The 12,995-nt window shown below is 42.8% G+C and overlaps 2 protein-coding genes across 5 annotated transcripts in view; one reads left to right on the top strand and one right to left on the bottom strand.

Moving 5' to 3' along the window:
* Positions 1-5,692, bottom strand: part of arhgef19 (Rho guanine nucleotide exchange factor 19) — an 88,321-nt gene extending 82,629 nt beyond the window's left edge. For both annotated transcript variants that reach the window (XM_087980479.1, XM_043675745.2), the window contains exon 1: positions 5,361-5,692. Coding sequence is in view for 1 of the 2 variants with exons in the window: in XM_043675745.2 (XP_043531680.2) it covers positions 5,361-5,415 (55 nt within the window). In the remaining variant the exon portion in view is untranslated. The remainder of the gene's footprint in view (positions 1-5,360) is intronic.
* The window catches only part of LOC148139783 (uncharacterized), a 93,041-nt gene that overhangs the window by 27,297 nt on the left and 52,749 nt on the right, over positions 1-12,995 (top strand). For 2 of the 3 annotated variants that reach the window (XM_087980484.1, XM_087980483.1), the window contains exons 3-5: positions 7,770-7,885; positions 10,942-11,168; positions 11,354-11,456. The exons of the other annotated variant lie outside the window; for it this stretch is intronic. In XM_087980484.1, the coding sequence (XP_087836610.1) occupies positions 7,770-7,885; positions 10,942-11,168; positions 11,354-11,456 (446 nt within the window). The remainder of the gene's footprint in view (positions 1-7,769; positions 7,886-10,941; positions 11,169-11,353; positions 11,457-12,995) is intronic. 3 annotated transcript variants of the gene reach the window in all.

Raw genomic sequence — 12,995 nt, 5'->3', positions numbered from 1 at the left:
AATGAAAACGGGAAACACCACAGTTAAGGAACTGTGACAGTTGACCCAAAGTACAAATTCCATTTCTACTGAAAAATATTTTGGTTATAATTGCAAAAGAGCAGCCCTGTCATCAAGAGAAGCCCTGTGCCCAATAGGTCAAAAGAAATGAATGAATAATGTTCGATCCAGTCCGCCAACTCATCCCCTGGCAATGGATAATGTAATGGTCAGAGCTGTTCAGTGTGACCAAACCAAGGTTCAAAACAAGTTTAATGTAACATCTGCAATTTTCTCTGCCTGCTCAGTTGGCAATAACCAATTTCTTCCAAATTCAGCATGACCTCAACTTGAAACTTTGAATAGTAGGTGAGTCTTCTATATCCCTCTCAAACCTATCACTGAATTCAATCATGTTATGGTAACTGTTAGTTAGGTGTTCATTTAACCATTAGATTGTTGACTAATTCTGACATGTTACTCAGCACCTCATCTAATCTGACCTGTCATTTTCACTGGTTCAAGAACATATTGTTTCAGCAAACTGTCTCAAAAACACTCAAGAAATTTTCTGCTATCAAGCTCCGAACTATTTCATTTCTCTCAGACAATGTACAAGTGTAAATTTTCCATTATAATCAATTGACTTTTGCAACAAGCTTCATTTGGATACCTGTATTTTTGTATTAAGTTACTTTATCGCTGCTATCAGGAGACTGAACGACAACTCACACTGAGGTTTTGTGCCTTTTCCCAGCCCTTGATTCTCCCACCAGTTGTAATGAATTATTGCCTTTAACCATAAACTAAGAGACTTTGTAATTATAGTACCAGTTGCCCTGCGCCTCCTGCAAAGAAATCAAGTAACTTGGACAAGGGGGATCAGAAGGTCTTGGGAAGCAAAAACAACACCTCAGCAAATCATGTGCACTGGTCCAACTGAACTGCATTTTCCTAGTTTTACTGAATCAACCAATAAACACTCTTTTTTGGCTAGTTTGTCTCTGTCAGTTAAGTGTTTGTCGCAGTTTAAAGGGGGTTTATAGTTTCAATGAATAGAGTTACATGTTCATATTTCATTGTTGTTTGCCTGTGGCTAGAACTTTTTATTTGTAGTAAAAAGTGTTCTTCTTAAGTACAAGAACCTGGTCAGTGTTTCCTATTGACCCGATTTCATTGGTCAGGTAAACTGACAAATTTGCATTCTTTGATTAAATCATTAACTGTTGTGGAAACCCTGGGAGTAGAGGGACTCAAAACATAGTGCACTTTTCTAAATGTGTAGTAATACCGCAAAAAGACAAGATTTTCATCTTGCACTCATCAGGAGTATATAAAAATGTTTTAAAATGTTGTTCCTCTTTATAATGGTACTCTTGCAAATGTCCTGATGAGTATATGACACAAAACTTGGTGGGGATGAGAATTCCGAGGAGGCTGCAAAGCAGCTTAAAGGTGATATAGGCAGGCTGAGTAAGTAGTCAAGAATATGGCAGATGGAATAGAATATACGGTTATTCATTTTGGCAGGAAGAACAAAGGTACAGAATATTTCTTAAATTACGAAAGATTGGAAAGTGTTTTTCTCCAAAGGGACCTATATATTCTTGTTCATAAGTCACTGAAAGTTAGCATGCAGCTGCAGGAAGCAATTCAGATGACAAACAATATTTAGTCTCTATCGCAAGAAGATTTGAACGCAGGAGCAACAATGGTTTGCTACAATAGTACAGAACATTAAGGATATAACTGTCATAAAGGCAGTGCAGCAGAGGTCCACTAGACTGATGCCTAGGATGGTGAGGCCATTCTGTGAAGAGAATTTGAGGAGATTGGGCCTGTATTTTCTGGACCTTAGAAGAATGAGAGGCGATCTTGTAGAAACATACAAAATGTTTTTCCTGAATATAGTATCTTTATAACTGGGAAACACTGTGTCAGAATAAAAGGCAAGTCAATTAGGACTGAAATGAGGAGAAAGTTCTTCAATCATTGGGGTGAATCTTCGATACTCTTTATCCCAAAGGGCTGTGGGAGCTCAGTCATGAAGAAAATTCAAAAGTAAGATTGATCAATTTTTAGTTACTAATGATATCAAGGAATATGGAGATGGCTGGGAATATGGCATTGGGGTTCATGATCAGCCATGATCTGAAGTAGTGAAGCAGGCTCGAGGATGGAGGCAACGAGGAGATAGTGAGGACTGCAGATGCTGGTGAGTCAGAGTCAATGAAGTGTGGGACTGGAAAAAGCACAGCAGGTCAGGCAGCATCTGAGGAGCATGAGAATCGTTGTTCATCAGGGTCCTGCCCAAACCATCGACTATCTTGCTTCTCAGATGCTGCCTGACCTGCTGTGCTTTTTCTAGCACCACATTTTATCAACTTGAATGCTGAGTGGCTTATTCCTGTCCCTATGTCTCCTCTTGACATGGACCACAACACATCTTTAATCTCTCTGTTCAGATCCCTATCGTGATACGGGATATCCTTCAAGCTGGCACTAGGAAGGGTGGCTCTGTGGTTAGCACTGCTGCCTCACAACACCAGGGTCCCAGGTTCGATCCCAGCCTTGGGTGACTGTGTGGAGTTTGCACGTTCTCCCCATGCAAACACGAGTGCTCCGGTTTCCTCCCACAGTCCAAAATTCAGGTGAATTGGCCATGCTAAATTGCCCGTTGTGTTAGGTGCATTAGTCAGAGGGAAATGGGTCTGGGTGGGTTACTCTTCAGAGGGTCGGTGTGGACTTGTTGGGCCGAAGGGCCTGTTTCCACACTGTAGGGAATCTAATCTAATCTAAACATACCACCAGGGACTCCAAATCATTAAAGCAGAGGATGCTCGCTACCATCACCCACAAATAACCAAATAAAAGGGAAAAATGTAAACACTTCCATTTATAAAATGATTTTCATTACTAACAGACATCTCAATGCTAATGGAGGCTTTTTGGAGAGTCACTGTTGTAATGTAGGAAATGCAGCAGTTGAATTGCACACTGCTAGATAATGAACGGGTAATCTGTTTCTTTGAGATGCAGGTTGAGAGATAAAAATGGTCCAAAGGTTCAGACGTAACTCTCCTGCTCTTCTCAAAATAGTACTCTGGCATCTTTTACACACATCTGAGCAGACAAATAGTGTTATATATCATAATAGTTCTGAAAGAGTTCATGTTGAATTTGCATTAGCTCCATCTACTTTGATGATATCTTTGGATGAAGAACCTGGTTGTATTGTACAAGGTCCCAAAGATGAGACATACTTATCTCCTAGTCATTGTAATTATGCCTAACTAGTGAATGTTAATTGCTATCATGTTATATAAGTGACTCTTTATGTTAAGACTCCAGTAACCTATCCTCTACCACTGATAGGCCCTTAGACTCAGCACAGACAGGAGGATTGGTAGCTGTGAACTGTTTCAGCCACAAGCCACCCGTGGTTGGTAACCCAGAAGCTACAACATGCCAGCAGCTGTGGTATGTAAAAACCCAGCTGATGGGGCCTCAGTGTCACCCTAAAGACAACACCCTCGACAGTGCAGCACTCTTTCAGTACTGCACTGGAGTGTCAACTTCAATTTTTGGAGCCAAGCACCACTGGAATAGGCCCTTGAACCTAGCACATTGTGACATTGAGCATAAGGGTACTACCAACTGAAGCTAAAGGCTAAGCCGACAGTGGAGTATGCTTGAGACTAGGATAGGTAAAACTGCTCACACAGTTGGTTGAAGCTGTTGAATTGATTCATGCAATATTCACTGGGAATTGATTGTGGAATGAAATAAGCTGTAAGAAACCAAGATAACATCGGTGACAAAGATTGCAGGGTTTCGCCAACTTCACTTGGTGGACGAGATTTCACCTCCTGACCCTCAAACGAGATGAGAAGTAGGTTCACAAAGTTCTATGACAGGAAGAAACAGGAGAGAGGAGAGTATTGCTGAACAAGGAGACAAAAGACTTGGTGATAAAAGGGTTTTCATGGCATTCCCAATCATCCAGGAGATGGTTGGTTTTTAACTGACATTTGAATGGATAGTCAGGCTGTGAAACTGTGCAGCTTGAGCCAGCTGTCACTGCAATGTGATTCAGGTCACATCACACTTTGAACAATCAGCAAAGTTTAGTAGACTATACCTGGAATCAGCAAGTTGCCTTATGAGGAAAGGCTTGATAGGCTAGGCCTGTATCCTACAGAGATGAGAAGAGTCAGAGGTAACTTAATTGAAACATACCAGATCCAGAAGGATGCTGTCACTTGACAGCAGACGAGAAGGGGGGGGGGAGAGAAGGGGGAGAAGGAAAAGAAGGAGGAGAATGGGGAGAATAGGGAAAAGGGGAAGAAGCGGGAGAATAGGAGGGAGGAGAGGGTGAAGAGAACGGGGAGGATGGGGTGAAGGGGGAGGACATTGTGAAGGGGGAGAACGGGGTGAAGGGGAAGTCCTGCCCTTGCTTCTGCCATTCCAACCCCCATCCCCCCCATTACTTACCTGGGTCTTGCATCCTTCATGATCCCAGCTCTCTGAGATGGCTCTTCCTTCAGAAGCCCCATGGCATCCTCCAGGATGCTCTCAAGAGGCTCTGATTGGCTGATAGCTCTGAACTGGAATAGTGCCCCTCACTCCCCAAGGAGGGTAGGTGAAGGCCCCTTTAGTTGCCTTACCATTGCCTGATTCAGTGTGTGATTTGAGCTGCTGCCCTTTGGGAGGATGTAGTAAGACTTCAGGCCTGGGCTCCAGATACCCCTTGACCCTGACCCCTCCCCTCCCCCAGGAAGACTCTGCTTGACATTTAGTGAACTAGATCAGTTTTTACTACCATAGTTACTGAGACTAAACTCTCAATTCGAGATTCTATATATTGAAGTTAAATTCCACCAGGCTGACTGTATAACACAAGCTCTGTTTATTCAGGGGAGAGGTTACCTGTCAGATCTTGCCTCTGTGGTGTGTACACAGCTATCTTCCCAAGTCGCAACTGTTACTGCTCACTTCAAATCTGGTTAGTTTACTTTTTTTTGTTTAGTAGTTGAATAGTTATCTGACATGTCTGGGTCACAAATGACGGAAACTGTCTCCAGCCCAGACAAAAGTGTCTTGCCCTCCGCCATCCGCCCCCTGTTGGAGATGACCAAGTCCCAGGGCAGGAGGTCAGTCATATCCTGCTCCCTGACTGAAGTCAGGCCACAATCTCTGACTGGGGTGGAGTGACAGAGCCAAGAACACGCAAAGCTAGAGGCAAGAAATGATCGACATGGCCCCGTCTGCCTCAGAAAATGGAATTGGGATGGTTAGTTAATGTGACAGGACTAGATCTGTTCAAAGGAATGTTCATCTTTCGGAGGGCGAAGTCACTAATGTTCAGAGAGTTCTCTCACCTTTTAGACGCTGTCGTTTCCTCCCTTGCCTGATCCTTCTATGCTCCAAGTCCATCTGATCGTCTGGCTTCTGAAGCGGTGATCGCCCATCAGCAGTTGTCCCCCTGCTCCCTAAAATTCCACATTCGTCGTGCCTGTAGCTTTTAGCACTCTCCCGATAAACAGCGAGACTGAAGTCCAAAACAAACAGCTTGACCGCTTCTCGGCAGACACTCTGACATTCCTTATCTACAGAGTAACAAGATCTGTGTTCCCAGCACCTGCCGCCCCCCCTGCAACAGGAGGTTCTCTCTGCCTGAGGCAGTCCCGGGCTCTGCTTGAAGAGCCGTTTCTCACTCTCTGAGTTCCGCACACGACAAGAGACCTTGTCAGAGTGTTGTGCTAACATGTCTAGTAACCTCCCACTGAAGCGTTTGAAACAGGTTCTACTGGTGTTGGAGCTATACAGGCACAGAATGAGAGGGGGAGAAAAAGGGAGAGGAGTTGTTAACACATACAACACTCTAAGTAACATTCTGTACTAATTAAAAGTCAATTCATGGCATTGTGTAAATAACATACATGATCTTGTCCAAATAAGTAACAAAGCTACAAGCTTGGTTCTGCCTTAATATAACTGGTGAATAATATCTGCTGTGACCGACAAATCATTTCATTAAATAACTTAAACTAAACACAACTTCACATCCACTCCTGATTCTATTTGGTTGCCACGTCAAATTCCCTAGAAACAAAAAGGTTGACAGTACAAAGATGTTATAAAACTGGCATAGAAGGAGCCCATTCAACCTCATGGCTGGTGCTAGCTCTTCAACTGGCCCTGTTTCTTCTATATCCTCAAGGCCTGTTACATACCAAATTTGAACGTAATCAACTGCGACCTCTTTCAATGAAGTAAAGCCAAAAACCTCAATGGAATTGAATGTCAAATCTCATCAAGCTTATGAGTAAGGGACAACTAAAGGCTATTCAGCCCTTTTAGACCACTCCACCATTCAATAAGATCATGGCTGATCTGATTTTAACCTCAATTCTACACTCCTGGATATTCCCAATAATCTTTCATCCCCTTGATAATCGAGAATCTACCTCTGCCTTAAAAATATTTAAAGATTCTGTGCCTTTTAAGGAAAGGAATTCCAAAGATTTACAGTCGTCTGAGAGGGGAAAAAAGGTTCCCCATCTCTGTTTTAGAAGATGACCCTTTATTTTTAAAACTTTGACACCTTGTGCTAGATTTTCCCACAAGAGGAAACATTCTTTCCACATCCATTGGTCAAATCCCCTCCAGATCTTGATTTGGAGACACCGGTGTTGGACTGGGGTGTACAAAGTTAAAAATCACACAACATGATCATTCTAAAAGATGAGAGACTTAAACAATCTGGGTCTTTTTCAATATATAATTTCAGTTACATCACACTGTAAACTTTTGCTGTAAATTCTGTGTCTTACAATCTTATTCTCCACAATCACCCGATGAAGGGGCAGTGCTCCGAAAGCTAGTGCTTCCAATTAAACCTGTTGGACGATAACCTGGTGTTGTGTGATTTTTAACTTTGTACATCCAAATCTTACATGTTTCAATTAAGTCACCTCTGACTGTTCTAAACACCAGAGGATACAAGCCTGTCTTGTATAGTCTTTCCTCTTAATGAAACCTGCTCATTCCAGGTATTAATCTAGTAAATCTTCTCTAAACTGCTTCCAATGCATCAACAATCCTTCTGTAAGTAGGTGACCAATACTGTACACAGTACGCCAGATGTGGTGTCACCAATGTACTGTATAACTGAAGCGTAACTTCATCTTTGAACATGAATCAGATAATGCCCAGCAGAGCTAGGAAGCAGTGTGATTTAGACTCTTAGAAAACACACAAGGTGTCCCCATCTACAACTGGAAAACAAGATATAATCATAAGACCATAAGCAATAGGAGTAGCCATTAAGGCCCTGAAGCCTTCTCTGTTACTCAATACATTTATGGCTGATGCAACTTTCCTCATGTCCATTTTCCTGCCCTTCCCCCATAACCTTTGATTCCCCGACTGATCAAGAATCCATGCATCTGAGCCCTCAATAAGTACAAGGACTCTGCCCCCACTGGTCTCTGTGGCAAAGAGTTCCAAAGACTCTCAACACTCAGACAAAAAATGCCTCCTCGTCTAACTCTTAAAATGACATTCATTTATTCTGAGACTGTTGTGGAAATAATAGATTCTCTCACAGGAACTGTGCATTTATTTCTGTTGGTATCAGAGAGAGTTGTGTCCAGTTGAGCTGTAACTCCAGGGCATAATTCGTTGAGTGGAAAAGATGAGCTTTAAAACACATGTTTTGGTGGCAGACTCTCTGTGTGTCAATCCTGGAGGAGTAATTTGCCTCATTGGTCTGTCATATCATTCAGAGGGGGATACATCTGAAGAATCTTCTGGAATATGTAGTGCTGGGACTGAATTTCCAGTGTCTCCAGTTGGCATCCTCAAAGTTCCAGAAATGCTGCTGAAGTTGGACAAGCAAGAGGTAGGCCTCAGAGATTCCATTGTATCTTTCAATATTTATCAAAGCATTTTGCGTATAACTGATCACTTTAAAGTGCAAAGATTATGTTAACACAAACAACCAGTTAATTTGAGTTTCATGGTGTTGGTTTAACAAAGACAGCCAAACACCCTGCTCTTCCCTAAATAGTCCAATGGGATTTTGTACATCCTAATGACCAGGCAGCAATTCAGGGTCCCAATTGAACATCTCATCCAAATAACTGCACCTCTTGACAATGCAGCATCCCCTTGGTATTGCACTAAATTCTAGACTGTAACATAAAGAAGCAGAATTGGCCATTGAGCCCATCATGTCTGCTCTACCATTTAGTCATGGCTGATATAGACTCTGGACATTGTGCACAGGTGCTGCTGTCAGGTTGGGAAACCCAACTTTCTGTCTCAGAGGCAGAACATTACCAAATGAATGAGCCAAGTTAAAACATTGCAACCTTAAGTGGCACTGTCTTAAAGGTGTGAATATGAGTTGAATTCTGTCCCGTAACAACAAGCTGCAGCAGGAGTTAGCTGAGGGCCAATTCTCACATGTTTGATCATGGCAGTTGCTAGCCGCACACAAATTCTTGAAGTAATTGTGCTTGGGTATCAAGATGCAACTTGGAGATTTTCCACCGCCTAATTAATGGAGGCTTCAGTAATCCTGGTCTAGCAAACAATTGGTGACTCTGTTCAAGTGTCTTCTGACAAGGGGCGACTGATGCAAGTGTCTGGGAGAAAGGAATACATAGGTAATGCTCTCCTGCTACTTACTTGTAGCAGCGCTGAAGACAGAGGTATGTTGCTGAAACCTTTCACCTTGCATTCATCAGAACAAACACAAGACTGCCAAATTTCAAACAATCACAATAATTTATACTATAGGAAAAATGGTACGATTGTTTGGTAAGTGCTGATCAAAGCAACTGCTCACTTCCTTCTTCACCTCTTGTGAGATTAGATTCAGATTATATTCCCTACAGTGTGGAAACAGGCCCTTCGGCCCAACCAGTCCACACTGACCCTCCGAAGAGAAACCCACCCAGACCCATTTCCCTCTGACTAATGCACCTAACACTATGGGCAATTTAGCATGGCCAATTCACCTGACCTGCACATCTTTGGACTATGAGAGGAAACCGGAACACCCAGAGGAAACCTACACAGACACGGGGAGAATGAGCAAACTCCACACAGACAGTCACCCGACGCTGGAATCAAACCTGGGACCCTGGTGCTGTGAGGTAGCAGTGCTAACCACTGAGGCACTGTGCTGCCCCATATTAGGTTATTAGGTTAGCCTAACATGTTCTTTTCCAGGCTCTTAAACTGTTCTTGCTCCTTGTATCCTTCACTGTTCCTTTCCTTGATTCTACAATCCAGACCATTTTAAAATCCAAGAAGAGCTCATCCTATTACTTTATTCTTTTCAATGTGGCGCTTTTCTGAACCTTCACCCTACATTTCACGACTTAATTTCACATTCTTGAAGGCAAGTCCAGAGGAAGATTAACTTACTTTCAACAATGCAGGCCTCCAGATAAAGAGAGGGGAACAACACATTTGAGAGGCAGAAAGTTTATTTGAGAGAAAATGTGCGCAGGAGAGAATTGTGCAAGCTGTGTGTAAGTGAATATGTGAGATTGTGAGCATGTGTGCAAGGATACCTAAATGCACATGAGAAAGGAATAGTAGTAGATAGTGTGAGACAATGTTAATGTGTGAGTGAATGCAGATTTATCAATCTGAATATTTAAGAGATCATGAAACAGGGTGGGAGAGCGTGAGTGGGAGGAATGTGATGGAGTGAGAAATTGGATGAGAGAGAATGACAGAGTGACATTTCTACATTCACAATTTTATTCACTTTCATGTGATTTTTGGTATTGGCTAAATTAAGTGCATACAACACACGACTACATGGATCAAATTCATTCCACTTCTGGACCTTCATTTTTACAAAAATATATTCTGTGCATCAAATATATATAATCTATAAAAACATTTAAAAGTGAACACTACAGAAAATACAATAAAATACCATTTTCCACAATTGAGCACTTTAAAATCTTAGCTCCCTCAGTCCAAATGCAAAATTGTGACATTGACTAAAGATGACACTAATTACGTACATTCCATTACAAGCAAATAGCCTGAAAGGATCTCTAAGTTACCAGCCCCTCATAGTGCACTGATGATTCCGGAGGGTGAGGTGCAATGTCATAGTAAATAAGTCGATGAGTTTTCGCCTTTAACTGATTCATGTTGCATTGAGACGATGAGGCAGTTGATCTGACTAGTCCTGTTTACACGAGTAAGGGGCTCTGCTGTTGCCCTGGAGGATTTTATAGCCATGTGTCCTATTCTGTCTTAGTTGTTGTGCTTTAGGATGTGATGTGGAGATGTGGGTTCAGGACTACAGTCTCAGACAATGGATTACATACCTCATTCACAGTCTCCTTGATAATTATAACACACACTACCAGACTTAAAATCTTGGGTTGTTTTTGCTTTGTGACATGCTATATTTTGCAATGATTCTACTCATCCTTATCTAACACACTGCTGATCGCGATACTGAGTAATTCTGAGTAACCTTTTACTGACAGGGTGTGAAAGTGACTAATTCCCCAAACACCCCAACTTCCTGAAACATTGTAGGACATTGATTGACCCCCCTGTTATGTATTAAACTGCAGGGAGAAGTTTGCCATTGGACGGACATTAAATTTTGTTATTATCCAAATGAAGTAATTCTCTTAATTTCCCATCTTCCAGGATTGAGAGTAGTGAACAAATAAATGCAATGTGACCATTTGTGGGTACATCATTTTGCAGGGAAAATCTAAAAGGAAAATTAATAGGTTTGATTTGAGTTCAGCCATATTTGTAGACATTAAAAAAGGTGCCCATTATTGACAGTAACATCTAAGTTCTGGTTAAAAGCATACTTGTGCAAGTGCCTGGATTTGTTCTGATCCCTGTGAGTTGATACTAAATAGCAGAGAGATGTCTGTCTCCTCACACAGGCCTCAACAGGCAGACAACAGATTACCTTCTGTTGTCTGGGTACAAGCCAAGCTCTTCACCTCACCGCATAACAAAAAGGAAGAGCCACGCAGAGCTGTCAGAACAGATAGTGGCAATGTGGATGTGGCTGATTTCACAGAGCAGCTGGGAACTCTCATGGAAGGTCCCAGTTTCAAGGAACTCCCGATGGGACCACAGTCACAAGCATCCAGTCCAATTCCAACAACTTCTGAAAGGTAATTCTAGAGGCTTGTCCCAATGATGTGCAGCTACATTGAGAATTTAAAGTCAGGTATATCATTCCAGTGAAGGTCCTTGCTACATTAAAGATGCTAAATAAGGTGAAAATCATTTTTGTTATTGTGCACACAATAAACAGAATAAACTTGCACAAATTTTATTTTCTTGTGTGCATTATCAGTTTCTGGCTTTCTAAATGTTGCAAGAGTTTGGATCTTGGGGCGATAGAAACTGTGGATTCATCTAAAACCCTGGGATGCCTGATGGAGTCTTGCAACCTGACGGTAATTCTCTGCTTATTTTAAAGTGGTTGTCATTCGGCTTCTCTGGTTCAATGGGCAAATGGCTATGGTACTAGCCACACAGGTTGAAAAGTTCGCAGTTCAGTCTCTGGTCTGTGGTCAGTTGGATATAGAGTGATAGTTACTGCATAGATGGGGAGAACATTAGTCAGGCCAGCCACTTCTGCTCACTATAAGGTGACTGCTCCTGGAAAGAGCAGGTGAGACCAGGGTCAGGCTCAGGCTCAGAGTGATCCCATTTGATAATATGTTCTCCTGACAGTTACCATGTGGCTTCACGTGTGAAGAATCCTGATTTAGGTCCAGTGCCAGGGAGAATTAAAATCCTCATCGTCATATTTAAAACTCTTCCCTACCAACCGTGGAAACCTTCAGCCCTACAAACCGCCCAAGATCTGCATTGCTCTGGAGCCTTACACATCTCCAAACCCGACACAACATAAATGGCGGCTACACCTTCAGTTCCCATCAATCCACTGTTTCTTTAAAATCTTCGTTGCAGACTATGGTGGAATCCTCTTCTCTCCATGATGCTGAGATTGGACTTGGGAAAGGCACTTCACTGGATGCATAGACAAACCTCACCACTTCCCTACCTTCCCTGCATTCAATCCTGGGTTGGAAAGCTTGTAATGATGTCCCTGACTCGCTATCAATTGACGCTCTTACATGGCCATTGAAAGCCAATCTACGGCTTCAGGCTGTAATCACTGGGAATAACATAGCTACAAATAAGCCTGTCATTGTGAAGTGTTCACAATAGCTGCTAACCCGTGGGCTCTGCATCACTTGGTGCATTGGGGGAAGTGTCCCTCAATCAAAGGGAGTCAGTCCCTGATCAAAGAACTGATCAGTGGGAAGGGGTAGGCCCACTGGGAGCCAGCCTTGCTTCCACTGCCACCCCTCTCCTCACCCCTCCACCGACAGCACGTTGCTTTTGCTTGGATCTTCCTCAATCCTGGCAATCTGGGGATGCTGTTTCAGCAGGAGGCATTGGGCTCCATTGGAAGAGCTGCCAGGCTGTGATTGACCGGGAACTCTTCCTCAGGCTGGAAGCTCTTGATTCCAGGGGAAAGTCCACTGGTGGCCTCACTGCTGCCTGTTTGGTGTGTGGTTTGGTGGGAGGGGCACCATGTGTACCTTGTGATTTCAGCCACGAGACCCCCAATATCTCAATAACATTTCACTGCACATCTTTGCTCAAGCTTTTACTAACCTGTTGTCTAATACCTCCTGCTTTAGCTTGGTGTCAGGTTATATCTGGATACATTCTAGGTAATGGCAACCTTTTCACACAGAGGGTGGTACGTGTATGGAATGACATGCCAGAGGAAGTGTTGGAGGCTGGTACAATTGCAACATTTAAAAGGCATTGCATGGGTATATGAATAGGAAGGGTTTGGAGGGATATGGGCAGGTGGGACTAGATTGGGTTGGGATATCGGGTCAGCATGGACGGGTTGGACCGAAGGGTCTGGTTCTGTCTTGTACATCTCTATGACTCTATAATCTTTTCAAGAT

This window comes from Chiloscyllium plagiosum, unplaced genomic scaffold (assembly GCF_037043375.1).
Source record: "Chiloscyllium plagiosum isolate Xiang-an unplaced genomic scaffold, Cpla_swu_hap1 HiC_scaffold_37, whole genome shotgun sequence".
In the NCBI taxonomy this organism is placed as follows: domain Eukaryota; kingdom Metazoa; phylum Chordata; class Chondrichthyes; order Orectolobiformes; family Hemiscylliidae; genus Chiloscyllium; species Chiloscyllium plagiosum.
This window is presented reverse-complemented; position numbering and strand designations above follow the sequence as displayed.